The sequence below is a fragment of the Clarias gariepinus genome, chromosome 1 (assembly GCF_024256425.1).
Source record: "Clarias gariepinus isolate MV-2021 ecotype Netherlands chromosome 1, CGAR_prim_01v2, whole genome shotgun sequence".
NCBI classification, from domain to species: domain Eukaryota; kingdom Metazoa; phylum Chordata; class Actinopteri; order Siluriformes; family Clariidae; genus Clarias; species Clarias gariepinus.
In genome coordinates this window covers 8,437,215-8,460,109 of record NC_071100.1, presented here as the reverse complement: position 1 = coordinate 8,460,109, position 22,895 = coordinate 8,437,215, and the positions used below count along the sequence as shown (strand labels likewise).

The 22,895-nt window shown below is 38.5% G+C and overlaps 2 protein-coding genes across 3 annotated transcripts; both read left to right on the top strand.

The window, feature by feature from the left end:
- The first annotated feature begins 251 nt into the window (after window positions 1-251).
- On the top strand, window positions 252-2,652 carry LOC128524376 (uncharacterized). 2 transcript variants are annotated; one of them, XR_008360510.1, is made up of 3 exons: window positions 252-288; window positions 516-2,489; window positions 2,560-2,646. XR_008360510.1 is itself a non-coding variant. In XM_053496934.1 (2 exons), the coding sequence occupies exons 1-2, from the start codon at window positions 256-258 to the stop codon at window positions 2,223-2,225; spliced, it is 1,743 nt and encodes a 580-aa protein (XP_053352909.1). In that variant the 5' UTR covers window positions 252-255; the 3' UTR covers window positions 2,226-2,652. The 2 variants fall into 2 exon arrangements, 1 of the variants encoding a protein (XP_053352909.1); XM_053496934.1 differs by having other exon boundaries at window positions 516-2,652.
- A 57-nt stretch (window positions 2,653-2,709) lies between these two features.
- On the top strand, window positions 2,710-6,078 carry LOC128512665 (uncharacterized). Its single transcript, XM_053486069.1, has 9 exons — window positions 2,710-2,752; window positions 3,268-3,387; window positions 3,506-3,571; window positions 3,762-3,806; window positions 4,520-4,663; window positions 4,804-4,851; window positions 5,081-5,167; window positions 5,617-5,712; window positions 5,975-6,078. Exons 1-9 carry the CDS (start codon window positions 2,737-2,739, stop codon window positions 6,076-6,078), a joined length of 726 nt encoding a protein of 241 aa, XP_053342044.1. The 5' UTR covers window positions 2,710-2,736.
- The last annotated feature ends 16,817 nt before the right edge of the window (window positions 6,079-22,895 follow it).

Here is a 22,895-nt window from a genome sequence, read left to right as displayed (position 1 = left end):
GAGATAAACCTGTCAAAAACTTTCTTTGGGGACGTCCTCATTTGTAAAACAGGTTTAAAAATAAACTAAACAAAGTTTTTTTTTTTTTTTCTTTTTTTTTGGTAAAATATTGCGTTCTGTGTGCTTGTGAAAGTGTGTGTGCTAGGGTGTTAGAGATGTCTGAACGTGGCCTATTGACACACCTTTCATACACAAACTTTAAAAAATAATGTTGTTGAGATTTCATTCTTTTTCCTTATCTTTTACAGGTATTTTATGAAGAACAGAACCCGAAAGTCCCCTTCAAAGGTGAGTTGTCCCCATACCTAACCCAACCATCAATTTGAATCTGAAAGTGACTGTTATAAAACTAAAATAATTTAATTTTTTGTAAAATTTAAATACAGGTTGATGTGGAAGATATCAAAAAAATGATGAGCACAGCTTGATTTAATGTTTTATTGTATTTTTTTTATTCAATGAATATTTTTTTAATGAAACATTTAAATATTTAGTTTTTATATCTTTAATCCCAGATGTATCACAAAAAATGGAGACGACAAACTGCACAATTACGGGCATTGGTGGAGTCTAGTGATTCAGATGAGAATCCAGGTCCCTCAAATGAGAGTGATAATTCTGGCCTCTCTTTTGCTGATAGTCCAACAGACATACAGACACAAGAGCAGTCTGATACAGGAGAAGACGAGTATCGAGATGATCATCACCCGCCAGACAGTGATGGTGAAAGTGATTCAGAAATTGAAACTTTGTCTGAGGAGGAATCAAGTGATCTGAGAAGTGATTTGGCAAAATGGGCTGTAAAAAATAAGGCAACGCGCACATCGGTTGATGAGCTGCTTTTGGTGTTACGTAAACATGGCCACCGGCTGCCAAAAGATGCCAGAACCCTTTTAGGAACCCCACATAAAATAGAAGTCAGGGATCTATGTGGTGGCCAATTCCTTTACTTCGGTGTGGAGACGGGACTTTTGAAAACGTGCTCACAGTATCCCGATTTCTTTTCATCAGAAAATGAGATGCTGCTAAATTTCAGTGTAGATGGTGTGCCATTGTTTAAATCATCCAATGTACAAATGTGGCCCATTCTATGTAGTGTGAAAAAGTTTGAGCCGTTTATCGTTGCACTATTTTGTGGAACTGCAAAGCCAAACAGCGTTACTGATTACACGTCTAGTTTTTTAACAGAACTGAAGGCACTCCAACAACATGGGATTGAGTTCCAAAACGGAACAATAAATGTAAAAGTGAATGCTTTTATTTGTGATGCCCCAGCGAGAGCATTCCTAAAATGCATCAAGTCCCACAATGCCTACAGCAGCTGTGAGCGGTGCACCATTGAAGGACATTATGTAAGTCACAGAGTTGTATTCAACTACCAGTCGCAGGAGAAGGTTGATGCAAGAACAGAAGATGACTTCATTAAACAAGCATATCCCATCCACCAAACTGGTTGCTCACCCCTGATCGCTGCAGGCTTGCAGTGCATACAACCGTTTGTGCTAGACTATATGCATGTTGTCTGCCTAGGGGTTGTCAGACGATTGCTGAACTTTCTAAAACAGGGACCTAGAGAGTGTAGGCTGTCCTCAAGGCAAATTGGAGAAATTTCAGCAAAACTCTTGTCCCTCAGTGGAAAGCTGCCAAGAGAATTTGCCCGACAGCCACGAAGTCTAACTGATCTGGACAGATGGAAAGCGACGGAATTCAGGCAGTTTTTACTCTATACTGGACCGGTTGTTCTCAGAGGCATTCTGCAAGACAATTTTTACCATCACTTTTTGACACTGTCAGTTGCCATGTCCATACTGTTGGACTCCAATGGCATTACACGAATGTCATCCATTGGCTACGCTGAAGAGCTTTTAGTATATTTTTATAGAACATCTACCAAGCTCTACAGCCCGATCTTTCCATCCTATAATGTCCATGCCCTGATCCACTTGTCTGAAGATGCAAGGCACTTTAAAACATCTTTAAATGACATTTCTGCCTTTCAGTTTGAAAACCACCTGCAAAAACTAAAAAAATGTGTCAGAAATGCAAAAAACCCAATTGCACAACTATCGAAGAGGATAGCTGAAATGGACAATTCAAAAATTCCTATCTCACCAGCAGCACATGGGACATTTGTGTCAACTAAGAAGAAGGACTCCTGTTTTTTTTTTGGGACATTCCTTTGCCTTGGTAAAGGAAAGAAGGCCAGAAAAGACATGTGTGTGTGATGTGTACAGTCTCAACACTTTGGACAGTTTTTTCACCAGTCCATGCGAGTCAAAACTGATTAACATTGCTGTACTGCGTGGTGAAAGAGGTACCCAAAAACGAGAGCTGATTGAGGAGAAAAAACTGAAGCACAAGGCAGTTTGTCTACCATACAAAAGTGGCTACGTATTTATGCCATTGCTTCATGGCATTGAAAGGAACTAACCAGCCTAGGATACGTGACAGAAGAAAATGAGTCCGCTAATAGCTGTTCATCTTTTAATGTTAGAAGTTTTTAGTTACAAATGATTGTCATTCACTTGTTCGCAGTTGTCTCATTTGTTTTTTCTATAGACCAGAACAATGTGGACTAGAGCGGTGTGGAGAGAGGAGACTATGGAGATGGAGGAAGTGATACCATCATGTTGGGTTAAGAATGGTGGTGTATTGTGGCCTACACAAGGAGCTGCGAGAGCATTGAAGGCCTGCAAAGAACCAGAAGAATCATGGACAAAATTCCCATTAATAAAAATGAAGATTCAGTCAGGTATGCATTTTGTAAGGCAAAGACTTATGTGATATGAACGTAAGGCAAATTTCAAATCGTCAACGCATACATATGGACTTTTCTTATTTATTACATGAACATTAAAGTGCATTTATCTATCTCTTATGTATGTTTTTTCATTTCTAGCCTGCTATAATGTCAGTTTTACTTGTTTATTTTGGTGAGACTCTTATTGTTTTATTTTAACTTAGACAACAACAAATAGCCATAACCAGAAGCACAACACCAAACGGTCTCATCCAGAAAAAAACAACAAAATGAGAGGAAGCAAAAAGCTTATTTAGTCCTGCCCCTTCCTCACAAAATCATATCATGCAATAAAAAGTCATTCAATAGCCCGTTTATTGTTGACTGTTGGCATGCAAGATGATATCCGCTTATAGAAATGAAACAAGTATTTTATAATAGCCAAACTTGCATTTTTGCCCAGTTGCTTTTGTATATTAAGATTTACTCATTTGTATGCATTTTACCATTGCTGTATGTACTTTTAGATGACAAGAATGAATGTGAGAAGTATGATTTTACTACAACTGCTGAATTAAGTGGCTCAGAAGAAGAGTTACCGATGAAGAGGAGGCCAAAAAAAAAAATTTATCCCGACTACCAAATTGGTATGTAGTGCACTTTTACTAATTTGATCATTTGTAAGACTTTTTTTTCCCTTTTTTTCTTCATTGTTGCAGAATATGTAATTGTCTATCAAATATTTATTGACTTTTTTCCTTTAAGATGAACCATCTGTCAATGAAGACAGTAAAAAAGAATCTTCTCCAGGTCTTATGATAAAGAGTACAGGTATGTAATAAAAAAAATTAGGTTTTCACATTTATTTTCATACCTCTGTCACAACAATGAGGTTGGAGTAGGGTTTTATAACATTTTTCAATTCAATTAATGTCAATTCAAATTAAGACAGTCAAGACAGGTATGCCTAATTGTTTGAAAGATGACTACTGTCTTACAGAATGCATATGACTAATTTTAGGTGAAAAGGCTACCAAGAAGATTCGAACATTTATTCCTTGTGAAGGTAGGTGTTAATTTACAGGAACCAATGCACTGAAGGCATGTCCCCAAGGGCTACATCATTGTAACATTGTATTTTTAGAGTAAACCAACAAAAGAATCTTGTGCACAGCTAGTGCGATCGTCAGGTGCAGGTTGGTAGCAGGAACATTTAAAGTAAAACAGTGAAATAAACCACTGCATGATGAAAAATTTACAGAATCTTTGTGAACACGTTTCGCCTGTAGCTACCTCTGATTGTTACTCACTCAGAACAAAGATTCAGTGAAGTTTTTTTTTTGTGTGCGGTGGTCAAATTTATCTGTTTTGCTTTCATTGTATTTTTACAGTTTATAATATCAAAAGTGTTTGTTGGAGTGAAAAGGGGGTCAAAAGGGGGCAGTGACATCGTGGTGGTGGGTCATGTCACACAATCATGTCATATGAAGATGGGGGTGGGCTCAGTATGTTTGAATTATAGTAGAGATGTAATGGTTCTTACTGCAAACTCACAAAGTCACACTATTCGGCTAGTCGCACTATATTAAATAATGCACAACTACTAACACAACAAAAAAAAGCCACATTTGGCAAATACAAGTAATGAGAATCAAGCCAAGAAAAGAATAACAAAAGTTATGCGCATTAAGTACACATCATTGTAGCATTTTAATCACCGCTGTGGACCAATTAGTCACTACAGTTTTGAAAGTACTTTATGACTTGACTTTATTACAGATGACTTTGTTCTTCCAACTCCTCCCAAAATGAACAATGCACAGTCTGGTAAATATGGCACAACTACCAACACAATGAAAAGACGCATCCCGCATTCTGCAAATACAAGAAATGGGAATCAAGCCAAGAAAAGACTAAGAAAAGGTATGTACATCTAGAGCACACTGTAGCATTTGAATCACCACCGTGGCTGTGTCAGTATCAGGCCAATTAGTCACTACAGTTACTAGTTAAGGTTTAAAAAAAAAAAAAAAAAAAAATTTAATGACTGTTGCTTATTACAGATGACTTTGTTCTTCCAACTCCTCCCAAAATGACAGATGCACAGTTAGGTAGGTGGTTGTGTAAAAATAATTTTGTCTTTGATTGGATGAAATATTTTGAAGTTTAGTATGCCAGAACTGAAAGGTTACAACTTGAATTGAATGCCACAAAATATAATTCTCAATTGTCTTTTATGTTAATTTAAACTTTTAATGTTTATGTTGACTAACCAAATACGTGTAAAAGTAATTTTAAATTGACATATTAACCATTCCCAGTGTCTAAAAACACAGAAAGAACCCAAATGGACATCCCCTCAAGACCTCAATCCTTGGCACACAGTGGTAGCAGCAGTCCCTCTGAGTCTCTTTGTAATGATCGAAGGTATTTAATTTAAATATGATCAAAAGTGCAATATTGTCAGTATAAACACTGTTTAAAGCACTGTTATTATTATTATTATTATTATTATTATTCCTAACTTGCTACTCTGATCAATACCTGAACTTCATATTTTGAACACTTCTTGCGTTGTTTTTTGCCTCTTCACGATGACTCGCTTAATGTAGTCCTAAATTTGTAAGTCGCTTTGGATAAAAGCGTCTGCTAAATGACTCAATGTAAATGGTATTAGATTTCTTTTTGTTATGGACATCACAAACTAGACGAATCAATTGCACTGATTGAGTGCTTTAGCACTTCCAAATGTAAGAAAATGTTTGATGTACTGACCCAGTAAAAATAAAATTGCAACACAAAAAAATTCCCACTACTTAGAATTATACTTTGTTTGCAATACCTGCTGTATCAATTTCCAAATTTTTTTTTACCAGATCATTCAGCCCTAGGCCTAACCAAGAGAGTCACTCCAGATCCCTTTCCCAGAGGCAGCGTGGGGGTTCCTCAGGGTCTTTCACTCATAGACAGAGGTATTTAATTTAAATATGATCAAAAGTACAACATTTTCACTATAAATGAAGCAGTGTAAAGCTGCAGTCTGAACTACACATCTTCCATTTGTAAGAAAATGTTTGGCATAGACCTCAATAAATGACATATGCTCTTATAATTTTTATTGACCTTTTTTTGTAAAAATAGAAATTGCGACACAAAATGATTCCACTACTTAGAATTATGCTTCATTTGCAATAACTGCTGTAGCAATTTCCCTTCTTTATTTTTTTTTACCAGATCATTCAGCCCTAGGCCTGGTCAAGAGAGTCAGTCCAGATCCCTTTCCCAGAGGCGACGTAGGGGTTCCTCAGGGTCTTCCACTTATAAACAGAGGTATTTAATTTAAATATGATCAAAAGTACAACATTTTCACTATACTGTAAATGAAGCATTGTAAAGCTGCAGTCTAAACTACACATCTTCCATTTGTAAGAAAATGTTTGGCATAGACCTCAATAAATGTCATATGCTCTTATTATTTTTATTGAACTTTTTTTGTAAAAATAGAAATTGCGACACAAAATGATTCCACTACTTAGAATTATGCTTCATTTGCAATAACTGCTGTAGCAATTTCCCTTCTTTATTTTTTTTTACCAGATCATTCAGCCCTAGGCCTGGTCAAGAGAGTCAGTCCAGATCCCTTTCCCAGAGGCGACGTAGGGGTTCCTCAGGGTCTTCCACTTATAAACAGAGGTATTTAATTTAAATATGATCAAAAGTACAACATTTTCACTATACTGTAAATGAAGCATTGTAAAGCTGCAGTCTAAACTACACATCTTCCATTTGTAAGAAAATGTTTGGCATAGACCTCAATAAATGTCATATGCTCTTATTATTTTTATTGAACTTTTTTTGTAAAAATAGAAATTGCGACACAAAATGATTCCACTACTTAGAATTATGCTTCATTTGCAATAACTGCTGTAGCAATTTCCCTTCTTTATTTTTTTTTACCAGATCATTCAGCCCTAGGCCTGGTCAAGAGAGTCAGTCCAGATCCCTTTCCCAGAGGTGGCATAGGGGTTCCTCAGGGTCTTCCACTCATAGACAGAGGTATTTAATTTAAATATGATCAAAAGTACAACATTTTCACTATACTGTAAATGAAGCATTGTAAAGCTGCAGTCTAAACTACACATCTTCCATTTGTAAGAAAATGTTTGGCATAGACCTCAATAAATGTCATATGCTCTTATTATTTTTATTGACCTCTTTTTGTAAAAATAGAAATTGCGACACAAAATGATTCCACTACTTAGAATTATGCTTCATTTGCAATAACTGCTGTAGCAATTTCCTTCTTTCTTTATTTTTTTTACCAGATCATTCAGCCCTAGGCCTGGTCAAGAGAGTCAGTCCAGATCCCTTTCCCAGAGGCGGCGTAGGGGTTCCTCAGGGTCTTCCACTCATGGACGGAGGTATTTAATGTTAAATATATATACACTCGCCTGAAGGATTATTAGGAACACCATACTAATACTGTGTTTGACCCCCTTTCGCCTTTAGAACTGCCTTAATTTTATGTGGCATTGATTCAACAAGGTGCTGAAAGCATTCTTTAGAAATGTTGGCCCATATTGATAGGATAGCATCTTGCAGTTGATGGAGATTTGTGGGATGCACATCCAGGGCACAAAGCTCCCGTTCCACCACATCCCAAAGATGCTCTATTGGGATGAGATCTAGTGACTGGTGGCCATTTTAGTACAGTGAACTCATTGTCATGTTCAAAAAACCAATTTGAAATGATTCGAGCTTTGTGACATGGTGCATTATCCTGCTGGAAGTAGCCATCAGAGGATGGATAAATGTCATAAAGGAATGTACAGGGTCAGAAACAATGCTCAGGTAGCCCGTGGCATTTAAATGATGCCCAATTGGCACTAAGGGGCCCAAAGTGTGCCAAGAAAACATCCCCGACACCATTACACCACCACCACCAGCCACAGTGGTAACAAGGCATCATGGATCCATGTTCTCATTTTGTTTACGCCAAATTTAACTTTTGAATGACTCAACAGAAATCGAGACTTATCAGACCAGACAACATTTTTCCAGTCTTAAACTGTCCAATTTTGGTGAGCTCGTGCAAATTGTAGCCTTTTTTTTTGTGCCAATTTTGGTGTGGAGATAAGTGGTACCCGGTGGGGTTTTCTGCTGTTGTAGCCCATCTGCCTCAAGGTTGTGCGTGTTGTGGCTTCACAAATGCTTTGCTGCATACCTTGGTTGTACCAAGTGGTTATTTCAGTCAAACTTGCTCTTCTATCAGCTTGAATCAGTCGGCCCATTCTCCTCTGACCTCTAGCAACAACAAGGCATCTTCGCCCACAGGACTGCCGCATACTGGATGTTTTTCCCTTTTCACACCATTCTTTGTAAACCCTAGAAATGGTTGTGCGTGAAAATCCCAGTAACTGAGCAGATTGTGAAATACTTAGACCGGCCCGTCTGGCACCAACAACCATGCCACGCTCAAAATTGCTTAAATCACCTTTCTTTCCCATTCTGACATTCAGTTTGGAGTTCAGGAGATTGTCTTGACCAGGATCACACCTTTAAATGCATTAAAGCAACTGCCATGTGATTGGTTGATTAGATAATTTCATTAATGAGAAATTGAACAGGTGTTCCTAATAATCCTTTAGGTGAGTGTAAATTGCGACACAAAATTATAATTCCAACTACTTAGAATTATACTTCAGTTGCAATTACTGCTGTAGCAATTTCCCTTTTTTATTTTTATTTTTTAAACCAGATCATTCAGCCCTAGGAGTGGCCAAGAGTGTCGGTCCAGATCCCCTTCTCAGAGACGGCGTCGGGGTTCCTCAGGGTCAAGCAAATTGAGGAGGGAAGACTTCCCTATGTCTGAAAAAAGTAAAGTTATTCTCTTAATTTTGCTGACGAATAATTAGGAGTCTTCCAGTGTCCCTAGCTGTCCCCAAACATTAAGTTGAATCAGACTAAACAGTTCAATATGACTCTTTGCTGATTCTTCAAACTAACCTGATTTTTTTTCACATGAGCACATTGTAACACAAGTTTTTGTTTTTTTTTCCCCCCACTAGCAGATTTTTCTATTTATTTTATGTGAATTTGTGTTCAAGTGAAAATTGCCTAGTAAATACAAGTTACTTTTAAGGTGTCTTATTTTAAGTGTTTAGATGTATTTTAAATAGAAATTAGACATTTGTCTAGAAATATCACAAATATTCTTGGTAAAATTGAGGTTTTTGCAGTGCTTTTTTTTTTTTTTTTTTTTTTTTTTTTTTGTGAAAATGAACTGATTTTGTGGTGTAGAGCATACTCACTACATTATAAAAATAATAATCGGTCCCTTCTTTTTTGGCTAGAATTTCAGAAGAGAGTTCTTCAGCTTCTTGTTGATATCAAGGATACAATTCGCGTTGCCACCTCTGCTGGAACAGCATATGAATTAAATCCTGCAAACACTTTAGAAGAGCTCAAAGCTTTAGAGAATCGCCTGGAGGACGTTAATGAGGGAGCAGAACTGGTAAGTTTTAACCCTCAGGTGCTTTTGGGGTCTGAGTATTAGGCTAGTAAAACATGGTTTCACAACTCTAATGTACATGGGGCTCAGTGCTAAAGATTCGCAGAGATATTATGCCCCTCCCTGATTGGGTGCAAGACAAACACTCAAACTCACTCATCTAATAAGTACAGCTTCATGGGGCATTTCACATTTTGATTAATAGACAACAGCAGAGACAGAAAAGACAAAGAGCGGCCTGTAGAGTGTGCACAGCATGTTTTGATCTGGGTAATGTCTTTACAGCAGGAAGTTCCTCTGGCTTCATGCACGTCTGAGGTGTGTTATGCTAGTAGCAGCTAATGTACCACTGTTGTAGTAATGTAGCAGGACAAGTGCTAAAAAAAAGAAATGCGCAACAAAACGGTTACATAAGTGCTGGCAGTTCCATTATGACATTTGGCTTGTTCAAGGTATAGTTCAAAATTATGTTTTAGCTTACCTTAAGGGCATCCAGGATGTAGGTGTCTTTGGCTACGTTCACACGGCAGGGCTTAATGTTCAATTCTGATTTAAAAAAAAAAAAATTTAATACATTTTTGCAAGGCCGTTTACATTTCCAATTAAATGCGACCTTTTGTGATCTCCTGTGTGAACGTGAAATGACCCAGAAGTGACCTGTATGCGCAGAAGAGTACTCAACGGTCAACAACGTCACTTGTTGTTTGCGGAAGTAGCTAAACAATGACGTGCGGGTCAGATACATGCGATCTGGCTGTTCAGACTAAAGTCGCATTGCGAAAGATCGGATGCGTATCAGAGTTGGACCACATAAGATCTTTTGAAAGGATCACATATGTGTCGTTCAGACTGTCAAGAAAAGATCAGATACAGGTCGCATAGGGGCAAAAAAATGGGACCGGAATTGGGTCATTTCAGCCTGCAGTGTGAATGTAGCCTTTGTTTCTGCAGTGGTTTAAATTTTTATATTTTTAGGTCAAACCATTCAGTTTTCAGTCATATAATGCAGGTCTATGGGACCTGAAAATATCAAAATTTAAACTACTGCAGAAACAAAGACACCTACATCTTGGATGCCCTTGAGGTAAGCTAAAACATACCAAAATTTTATTTCAAAGTGAACTATACCTTTCACCTTGTTGACCTTGTCCTCATGTGCCTGCTTTAAGTCTGGACTCTACTTGACCACTTTTTCTGGTTTTAATGTCTTGTTGTTCCTTTTCAGAGTAAACATCTGAAGAGGTTAGGAGGGGTTGATGCTGCAGACCATGTAAAGAAGTCAATGGCTGCGTAAGTATCTTTGTTCCGTTTTTGCATTAGTTTATAGTTAGGGTGTAAGGGTCCGTGTATTCGTATTGAACCATGCGGTACAAGGCTTTCGGTTCGGTGTTGGGTACGTATTTTCAAACCGAACAGTTATTTCAAATAGCGCGTCATGATCTCGCTCATAATGTAAGGGATGCTGGCGCGACCATACACTCAAATGGCAAACGTAATGTAAGCGGAACGAAACTGAGCTACTCGTGACGGAATCGTTTATCAGTTTGGACCAAAGCAGCGCGAGCCGATCTTGTACTACACAGCGCTAAGAGATCCAGTAAAGAAACCACTCTCATTTGAATTCGCCACTTAAGTAATACCATCGTTGCGAGATCTAGTAAGAAACAGTCACATTTCTGTTATTAACGGATCAAACAGAGCTGACGTGGAAACCAGAAAGAAACATTGTGCCATTGATTTATTGTAGTCAAACTAACAGTAACTTTGAAAGTTTGGCAGGAATAGTAGGCTACAATGCTTTCAAGTAACGTTACGTCAGTTTTATTTCTGCGTTATGAATAACATTGCTGCCCTCAAATGCTGATCTGAACTAAAATAAACATTTGTTTATAAGTACAAAATATTACATTTAATTTTTTACAAGCAGCCATATTGTTTTATATGCTCCTAAGAGTCAATTATTTACATTTACATTCAATTGCTCAAAGTAAAAAATATCCTACTTTATGATGTTAGTTTTAATAATAAAAAAAAAAAAAATTAAGGACAGTTCTCTGGCATTTATTTTTGCTGTATCAAAAACGTACCGAACTGTGACAAGTTTTAAACCGAACCGTTGATTTTGTGAACCGTTACACCCCATAGTGATGTTCCCTGTCATATACTGTCATGTGCTACATTTTTATAATGAACTTGATTGCAATATAATACTCTAATATGAATCTGTTTTACCATGGCAGAACTATGACAAATAAAATGATGGCTCTAATGAGCCTCAGAGGAAGGAGTGGGAAGGTGTCCTTTATGAAGACCCATCTTTACAAGCTCATCTGTGGTGAGTTTTCTTTAACATTTTTTAACAATGTTTTAAATAATATAGAATATAGTAAGCAGAATAATAATTCATAAGAAATCATTTTAGTTGGAGGACTCTACAGAGCATACTGTAATATTATATATTATACTCCATTCTGGGCTCTAGACTAACTTCTCTACTGGCAGTACTGGTTACTACCAACTGCCTTTTCTTGCTCACCCAAGCATGTTAGTAAATACTAATTTATATAGTTGAAACATTGGCAATACCACAAGTTGATATGTACAAAATATTGGAGAGGTTAGCGTTTGCTAATAATGATCTTTTTTTTTTTTTCATCAGACGCAGTGTTCAGCTCATTTGACACAACAGCAACAAAAATAAATGAACACATGGCCAAATATTTAAAATATGCACCAGAGAGGATGGGTGGCGGTGGCAGAAAAAAGGAAAAATAACCAGCCATGTTCAATGTGGCCCAGTGTTTGGGCTGTTCTAGTTCAAAACGTGTTTGTGTAAAATGTTTTTTTGTAATAAAGCATGTTTCTTTAATCAGTGAAATGTCTTTATTAATCTTCTTCCAGGTCTTGCTTTTACCAATTACCTTTGTCCTAGCTGACTCTGCATGTCCACTAACTCGTTTATGTATCCATTTCAAGGTGTTTGTTCTGTTGAAAACTTCAGTACTTTAGTGAAAACAGTTTAACAAAATAAACTGTTGAAAAGCAGGACTTTAGTGACGTTGAAATTTTAACGTTGATTGGATTTGTAAAATCTAAACTAAAATCAATGTTGATTCAATGTTGGCAAATTCACCTATGTTGACAAACGTGACGTTGGAATGACGTTGCGATTTCAACGTTGATTGGATTTGCAAAATCTAAACTAAAATCAATGTTGATTCAATGTTGGCAAATTCACCTATGTTGACAAACGTGACGTTGGAATGACGTTGCGATTTCAACGTTGATTAGATTTGCAAAATCTAAACAAAATCCAACGGTTATCCAACACTGACACCTGACGTTGATTCAACGCTGACTCAACGTTAAAATGCCAGCTGGGAATAGCCAAAAGCATAATTTAATACAATAAATAAACTTACTAATCGCTCACCTCAGGATGCACTAACATTGGTGAGGCACTTATTTACACCCTCCCCAACACGTTACAATGCCCCACAATGTTGGTGTGTATCCATAGTAATGTCCCCACAATGTGATAATTACAAACACACACACACACACACACACACACACATCAAAAGGCAACAGGAAGTGTAGAGACAGTCAAATACATCACTTTTCTGTCAGTCAGTCTTTACAGGACCATGATGGAGTTCAGTCCACTCTCTGTGATGCTCTGTGAGTAAATGTTCTCTTTGACTTATTGACAAAATGCCTTATAAGCTATTTTTCTCTTTCATGTTACTATTTTTTGTTGGGACATGTCAGCATTTAAATAAAAAAAAAAGAATCCAATTTAACTGCAGTGATTAATATGTTTCATTTGATACTTTTTTTGTTTGCTTGTTTTTTAAAGCACGTATTTAATGCAGCTATATTTAGTAGCTTCTTATAAACAATGTTGTCAGAAGACATGTTCTGTTGTCATGGAAAAACCTTGCACTGTGTTTCAGATCAAATTACTGGGTAATCAACAATTTCTATGTCATTACTATATTACATAAAGTTGTTATAATAACGCCATGGTGAATTCAGACAATCACAGTTAAGGGCAGTCAAGCAAAATATTAGAGTTTGGAACCATTTTTGGTCAGGCAGGATATGTTTGAATAAATAAATAAATAAATAAATAAATGAATTAATCAATTAATTAATTCATTTATTAATAAATAAATAAATAAATCAAATAATTAATGAATTAATGAACTAATGTGATTTATACATTAGAGTCAGAAAGTAGAGCAAAAGTTATGCAGAAAGAAGCAGAGGCCGTGAAATAGAGAAGTTATTTTTGTTAGTTTGTTTTTTGGTCTATTCAGCAGTGTGGGTTTAGCAGGAAAAGGTGTGAAATGATGTGTGAGACTGATAACAGGCTTTAACTAAATAGCGTTTTATCTAAATATGGAAAACATATATAACTCATGTATAACTCAACATATGATTGGTGACTTTTAACATAAACCTCATTCCCCTCATGTCACATGTCTCCACCAGCAATGTACTTGTGACTGTAACACTTCCAGTGTGTAAACTCAAGGCTGAACTTGGCTGATGTTAACAATAAGTAAGTTCAGTTACTGAATGATGAAAGTTTACAATTTATTTAATTGCATATTAATTCTCAAGTTAGTTTATGCAATATCATGCCATATTAACAATAGAACTGATATTACTGGATGATGAAGTACTTATATGTTGATCTAGAGTATTTTTTAAGCTACATGAAGAGGTCTTGATCTTCCTTGGGGTGGTTTAAAGGGTTGCTAATTGTACAGGACTGGGTTTGGTGGGGTGGCTGTTGAGGTCAGGGGAAGGTGGTCTGGAACACAGATCAGGTGTCATCAGGACACTGGACCCCAGGGCAGAAAACATTGCCAGCTCTACGAAAAAAAAGGAGGTATTTAAGTGGCTAAACACAGCTTTCGAATCCTGCTGATATTCTAAATGGACTTTTAACAAAATAGCTTCCAGATCCAACAGAAGCATAACAGAAGGAGATGAGACACAGAGTCAACAGAAAAAAACTTACCATCCCATATAAGACTATTGTCTGAGAAGCTAAAAAAGGATTTTGGAAAACACCACATACACACTAAGACAGATACCCATCAACCCCAAAGACACCAAAACATAAGAACAGGATAATATACAGTGAGGTCAATAACTATTTGATCACCCTGTGATTTTGCAAGTTAGAAAGTTCATGATTACTTAGAAATCATGAAGGGGTCTACAGTTTTCAGCAAAGGTGCATTTCCACTGTGAGAGACAAAATCCAGAAATCAAATTGTATAATTTTTTAACATTTTATTTGTGAATTACTGTTTCAAATAAGTATTTGATTACTGACCCTCAAATACATGTTATTTTGCTTTTAAATAGTCCAGCTACACTTTGCTCTGATTTTAAATGAGTAGCACCTGTTTGAGGTCATTAGCTGTCATAAAGACACCTGTGCATCCCAAAATCAGCCAAAGTCTAAGTAGCAACATGGGCAAAACCAAAGAGCTGTCAAACGACACACAATTTTGGACCTTCACAAAGCTGAAAATGGCTACAGGGTAATTGCCAAGCATGGTGATTGTATGTTTGTATGTATATTGTATGTAGTCCAGTGCAGTAAAAAGTGTTCGGAGCTCTACCATCTCATTAATGATGCTCCCTAATCTCTCTCTCTCTCTCTCTCTCTCTCTCACACACACACACTACTGTTAAAAAGTTTGGGGTCACTTGCAAATTTCTTTTTTTTTTTGTGATTTATTTTCTACATTCCACAACAAAACTGGGGATTTCAAAACTATAAAATAACACATATGGAATTAGGTAATTACATAACAACAACAAAAACAACAGTTAGTTGTTATTTTAAGACACAGAGGTCAGCCTTCTGTAATAGTTCCTGCAAGAACAGTATTGGCAAGTGCACTTGCAAAATCCATCAAGCACCATAATGAAACTGGCTCTCATGAAGGCTATCCCAGGAGGGCAAGACCAAAACCTACCTCTGCCGCAGACGAGAAGTTCATTTAGAGTTATCAGCCTGAAAAATGACCAATTAACAGCACCTCAGATTAGAGGTGTTATGAAGTCTTTACAGAGCAGAAGTAGCAGAAACATCTCAATATCAACTGTTCAAAGGAGATTAATGCATTAGTAATGTTAAGAATATGTACATAAGAACATAAGTAATGTTTAGAGATGTTACTTAGACAGTAGAACCCCATATTTTCTTACACCTTTATGTGAATGCAATTAACACAACAGTGTGTATTATTTAATAGTGGGGGCAGTTCAGTGGGATGCTTCATTGTTTCTTAACAAGCTGAGATATATTATCTGTGAATTATATGTGACAAACAAAAACGTCTTATTGTTATTATTGATGTTCTGGCTCTTCATGCATAGAGAAGGCACACAAGTGAGAGTGTAAACAATTTTGATCCTAAATCACCAGTCAACCATCAAGTGTCACTGAAACGAGTCTTCATCCGACTGCTAGATTGGCCTGACTATAAATCAACATTAAAATATCCTTAACTGAAATGCATATCAAATAAATTTTTGTGAAAATCATAACAAATCATTTATTTTCCACTGCCACATGAGGCAAATTCCTACATCAAGCAAAAACCCTGTTGTATGTAGTGTATTTCCATCCTTTATTCCAATTGCATTGTGGAGAAACCTTTAGGATTGCTATCAAAAATGACCTTGAGCAGTCATGTCGTAAATTAGATTCAGAGAGTTTTTACAGAGTCATTTTATTAGGACTGCTTGTTGAGAGGGATATCAACGCATTGACTATGTAAAAGTTGCATTCTACAAAGATGATGAGTGTCGACTCCATACTCCGGCTCACATTCTCTGATGGCTCTTGTGAGTCCATCAATTTCCACTACTGGTAAAGAGCTATTCCCAAAAAGGAACATGGAACCTCATATGGATTTTTAGTGTCCGATCATTTCACAGTACCAAAAAAGTCTGTGATATTTCTGGTCATTCTTAGGAACACCACACTCCCCATCCTTATGTAAACCACACCGAGGCACATATCATGTTGTTATTAATTTCCTATTATTAATATGTTGTTGACGGGGATGTCTTGGTGTTGTGCATTAAATTGTAGGACAGTCCTGATTGGGCTTGGCTTATTTGGAAGGTAGATGGAAAATTTTGGATGTTATGAGTATTTCTGGTTAAAATTAAGTGCAAATTCTTCTTCTGCACAGCTATTGTCAAATATATTTTGCATTTATTTAACCCACTGCTCCTTTACCTGTACGTTGTGATCTGTACATTGTGATGTAAGTAATTTAAGTGGCTTTTCCTTGTTATGTGTTAAACAAGGTCTGGAAACTTTAAATAATAAGGGTAATACTCAGCTATTGACTTTATTCTTGTAGACCTCTTGATCCACAAGTCTGATAAAAGCCAGGGCCTGGTTTACCGATAACGCATACTCTTGGCGCGCTAAGAAGACTCTTATAATATATCTCACGTAAAGTGATTATTTTTCTAAGTGTGTTTCTCGAACTGTCCCTTAGGAGTCTTCTTAAGTCGCTGTCTCTTACGTCCGAAGTTACAAGGTGCTGTCTACAATAAAGTTTTTTTTTTTTTTTTTTTTAATATTATTCTCCGTTTAGTCGTGGCCAATTCCTCCCCGTCACTAGGCACCCACATTAAGGCTACTACTACCATTCAGCCGGGAGGGCCGAAGACTATCACGCGTTCCCTCCGAACCGCGTGACGTCAGCTGACTGCATCTTTTGAACTGCTTGCTCACGCACCATTAGGGTCGGAGTAACACACTCGGAGGAAAGCGCTAGCCGCTCCTTCCGCGTGTGCAAGCTCACAGACGCCCCTGATTGGCTGTAGAGCCGTCGTTAATGTGCGCATGCAAAGTACCTCTCATCCCTCCCCTCTGAGAGAGCTCGGCCAATCAGCTATAAAAAAAGACAGCGCTTTCTATGCAAATTAAACATTCTTTCAATAACATTCGACATGGGTTAACTTATCAATAGCATTCCATAATAGACATATATATTCAACTTGAACTGGCGTGTCGTGATTCCGGATTAGAGCTCGACAACTGCGTTGCACTGGCGATCAAACTAGACCAGCACCTCTGCGGCCAACAAAGGCGAACCCCCGCTAAGGGTATAGGAGAAAGATCGGATGTTCATCTACGCGAAAGCCTCACCAAACCCCCATCGAACCGCGTGAAGGTACTCCATCAGAGACTATGGACGTGGACACGTCCCGCCTTTCTGCCCAAGAGAGACAGCGACGAGTCACATCGGGGTTATGTTTGTACTGTGGGGGAGGGAGATCACACAAGATCCGCAACTGCCTAATTCTCCAAGTAACATCACACACACTACCACGCACACATCACTCCTTTTGTTTAAGAGCATCACTGTCTTATAATAATCACACTGTTTCTGTTTTCCCTCTAATATATTCTGGGTCGGCTGGGAAATTCATTTTATCTGCTCTCATTTTCACGCTCTAGAGTGCAAACAATTAAAACAGGTTAACTTTCCCTGGTCACACGGAGAAACCAAATGTTTTGTAATTTCTCGGCTGGATCAGTCAGTCGTGCTGGGCCTACCTTGGCTTAGCTCACTCAATCCCAATTTTGATTGGGCAGGTTTATGCATCATGTCATGGGCCCCTAGATGCGCAAATTTTGTACACCTTTGACATTAAAGGTCCAAACAACTACGATTGAAAGTCCTACTGCACAAGTATCGACCATGGTGCTATCAGAGTACAAACGGTTTAAGGACGTGTTTAGCGTTAGGGCAGCCGCACGACTTCCCCCTCACCGTCTGTGGGACTGCGCGATTGAGATGCTGCCGGGGAAAACACCGCCATGCTTGCGCATTTATCCATTGTCGGTGGCCGAAACTCAGGCAATGGAGGAATATGTGAGTGAAGCTCTCCGGCAGGGACTCATCAGCAGGCCCACATCACCAGCTTCGGCAGGTTTCTTTTTTATCTAAAAAAAGGGCGGGGGCTTACAACTCTGTATTGATTATCGAGGTCTTAAAACTATTACAGTAAAATACAAGCACCCACTGCCCCTGGTACCGCCCGCTATCAACCAGCTCCACGACGCGTCCATTTTTACCAAACTCGACCTCCGCAGTGCATATAATCTCATTCGTGTTCGCAAGGGCGATGAGTGGAAGACTGCGTTTAGCACGACAACAGGTCATTACCAATACAATGAAATGGCTTATAGATTGGTGTTTCAGGGGTTCATAAATTACATGTTTCGGCATATGTTGAACCGTTTCGTTATAGTATACCTGGATGATATCCTGGTATACTCACGGTCATATGCTGAACACATCCATCATGTAACCGCAGTCCTTCATCAGCTGCGCGAACATGGGCTTTATGCGAAGGCGGAGAAATGTGAGTTTCACAAGAGGGAGGTCGCATTTCTGGGCTATCGCATAGGACCCCTGGGGGTCGAGATGGACGCAGCCAAGGTCATGGCGGTGCAACAGTGGCCGAAACCCAGCTCCGTGGCGCTACAGAGCTTCCTGGGGTTCGCCAACTCCTATTGGCGCTTTATTCGGAGCTTTAGTACGATGGCAGCACTGCTCACTAGTGGAAAAGTAAACCGCAAAGACTACGCGTGTTCTAGCTGGAAGTGTGCATCGCATTCCAACGTCTCAAACAAGCTTTTACCTCTGCACCTATATTGAAGCTACCTGATCCCAATAAGCCCTTCCTAATTGAGGTCAATGCGTCAGAGGTAGGACTTGGCGCTGTGCTGTCGCAGCGCCATGACCACCCCGAGAAACTCTACTCCTGTGCCTTCTTTTCGCGTGAACTAACAGCGGCCGAATGCAATTATAATAACGAAACTGCTAGCTGTAATAGCGGCATTAGAGGAGTGGAGGCATTGGTTGGAGAGAGCTAAACACCCATTTACGGTAATAACGGATGATAGGAATCAAGAGTACCTCCAACAAGCAAAAAGATTAAACTCTCATTAAGCTGATGGGAGCTGTTTTTTCATGAGATTCCGCTTTGTGATTACATACTGTCCCGGCTCGAAGAATAAAAAAAGCAGACTTGTTTTTCCGCTGCATTTTGACGCAGGTCCGGAATTCGGATCTGGAACCTATTCTGCCCTCGTCACTCGTGGTGGCTCCGGTCGTATGGGACATCGACTCGGAGATAGCCCAAGCGGCACGATCCTCACGTGTGCCACAGGGCTGTTCTCCGAGTCGAACCTACATTCCGGAGGCACTACGAGAACAAGTGATGATAGAGGCTGATTCCAACTTCTCATCTAACACCCCAGCATATTACGGACATTCCAACTCCTAAAACCAAAGTTCTGGTGGCCAAAAATGCGGGAGACCGTGAAAACAGTAATTTGATCTTGTGCTATATGTGCAACAACTAAAACTCCTTGATGTTTACCTGTGGTCCCCAATTCATCGCTAAAGTCTGGAAAGCTTTCTGTCAGAAATTGGGGGCCACAGTTAGCCTAACGTCAGGCTATCACCCAAGTCTAATGGACAGGCAGAGCAGACGATCCAAGACCTCGGGAGGTGCCTCATTAAACTTATTAAAGCACTCCTCAACCGGCTTAACGCCATTTCAATGCTTGCTCGGAGGGGTTATTGTCACATCTGAGCCACCTTGCCCTGGGGAATAAGATCAGGCCATGAAGTCGATCAGCGTGTTTTCTTGTTTTTTCCGTTGCTTGTTGGGACTTATACAAATAAATAAATTCATTATATTTTCACCCTGCATCTGCGTTCTCCTTCTGAGTATGAAAGACATCACAATTATAAGAAATAAAATATCGAGAAGATATATTCTAGGAATATATCTAGGAAAGAAATAATCCTTTCTTAAAAGTGACAATTCGGCTGAAGACATAGAATTTTACACTTCCCTGAAATACAGCATTATATAATGAAGGTTTATAAGGTTTATAAGAATTATATGTGTCTGTCTATAGCATAGACCTCATCTAAGTCCCAAGACTTTTTTAAGGCAGATCTTTTCCCTAAATGTAAGAAAAAACATTAGTATATAAACAGACAAGATGGAAACACAAAGGCGTGTCTGTTGGCACTTCACATGTCACTTAAGTAATAACATTTCTATTCTACATTTGTTCTCATATACACTAGAGATGTATTGACATTATAGAGGGTGTTCACGGCCCAGTCAGCACGTGATTAAGGGAATGAAACATAAACTCTCTAACAAACAATACTACTAAGATGGTAGAGATTTACCTGTTCAGGTGCTGATGATTTCTTGCTGTTCACAAGATGTTTGATGCTGTCCCCTCTGGATGTTGTTAGCAGTGTCCTCTTCCAAATTATTATGAACATTTAGTGTGCACCAAAAGAGGAACATGCAGCACAAGAATGTGCAATTACTTATAAGGAGAAACATTGATTGTAAGAATGGATTTATCATTTTCAGTTTAGACGCAGGTGACTTTGGAGGAGCAGTGAGGACTATCTAGTGAGACATTGGTGTGGTGCCGTTATCCCCTGGCTTAGGCATTGTGCTAGGCTGCAATGTTTGTTGGCCCCTGGCCAAGCTGTCTGCGTGTTTCAGGGGTTTAAGGCTTTTGCCTAAGATCAGGCCATGCAAGTTAGGCTGTGACTCTGAGTGTGTGTGGGGGATGGGTCTCTTCTGGACCAGGTGGAATAGACACCTAATACAACAGCTTACACTCACTATTAAAATACATAGGAAGCACTGTGTCAATCCAACCATTCTGTCCTGAGAACCGTTAGTCCTCAATGGGAATGTTTAATCTCATTAGATATTAAGCTTTGTGTGTGTGCTCCTAAAACTGTGATTTTAGAAACCAAACAAACAAACCAAACCAAAACAATCTGATTAATTAGCTCCATCATTACTTTCTAGAAGTTTCTTTCTATTATAACACAGGTTAGAGTGGTGTGAGCAAAAATGAAGGAGGATCAGTGAGAAAGGTAAAAAGGGTTTTTTTTTTTTTTGCAAAATACTTCTCCCTCTACTCAGGACACCCATTTATTTTCAATTGGCCATGTATGGGGGTCAATTTAGAAGGATCCATGAATCAAGACACACTGCTCACACACACCTTTATCTGGACTGATGTGTTCCAGCTGTGATATCTCCTCACTCTGAGGAGTTACACACTGCACGGCGTCTGTGAGATGGCTGATCATTCGTGGCATTTTACATCCACAATAAATTGTTTGTATATTAATTTTAATGTTCAGTTCAGGTTTCTTGAGAATATTTTGTGTAAAACTTGTTGACAGACAGAGAACAGCTGTTCATGATCTTAAACACAGTGTATCTCAGATAATTTCCACCAGCCCAGCCCCAGCACTTTAGAGATGATGATAAAAGGCCAGTATGAGCTGCACTACGGAGCTGTAGTGCTCCTCTCCAGCCCTGAGCTCCATCTCACACACTTTAAACTCAACTCACAGCTCAAATCCTCCACTATTAACTGTATGACGAGAAATATCCCGTTAAATAGACAGATATTACATTAAACATTAATTAATGCTAACTACAGGAGCCACTTTAATAGATTTAATCTATTTTAAGAGTTTACGGAACTTTAACTCACCCTTTTACAAACGTATCCTTAACTGTCTCAGAATGTCCACTAGCATAAGTCATTCTAACACCGTGATTACTTTTATAAATAACACTAACACACAAAAACAAACTTTAAAACATGTATATACTGATATAAACACTTACCTGAGCGCTCACTTACAGCTGTTTTCGCTGAATAGGTGGGCACATTAATTCCCACACGATGTTTCCAAACCAGGCTGTCTTGAAAAAGACTACAAATTCGCCATGACACCCTAACTTTAAAAACGTTAATATCTAAAAAAACACACATTTAATATTAATAGACACACACATCACTGTAAAAGCAGCCAGTCCTACTGTACACACGTGCATGTCTTTATTATATACTATACCTAATGCGCATGTGCCGTAATTTGCATAAATTAGACTTGCAGACTGTGTGAGGCTTATGTGAACTCAGCCGCCACCCCCCAAAAAAAATAAAAAAACAGTCCAAGACTAAAGAGGGCAACGTGGGGCAAACATTCACACAAAAACACCTGTCCAGAGGGTCACTTATGTGCCAAAGCTAAAAATTGGTGAGGCACCTCCCCAACACGTTACATTGCTTTACATTTTTGAAAACATGTTTTTTTTGTCCCCATAATGGCTTTGGCCCTCATAATGTTTATGTGCATCCAAAGAGATGTCCCCACAATGCGATAATTACAAACACACCCACACACACCCACACACACCAAAAGGCAACAGGAAGTGTAGAGACAGTCAAATACATCACTTTTCTGTCAATCTGTCAGTCAGTCAGTCTTTACAGGACCATGATGGAGTTCAGTCCACTATCTGTGATGCTCAGTAAGTAAATGGACAAAATTTATTGACAAAATGCCTTATAACCTACTTTTCTCATTGATGTTACTATTTTTGTAGGGACGTGTGTCAGCATTTGAATAAAATAAAATCCAATTTTACTTCAGTGATTATTTTTTATTTGATACTATTTTTTTTATTTGTTTTTTAAAGCACGCATTTAATGCAGCTATATTT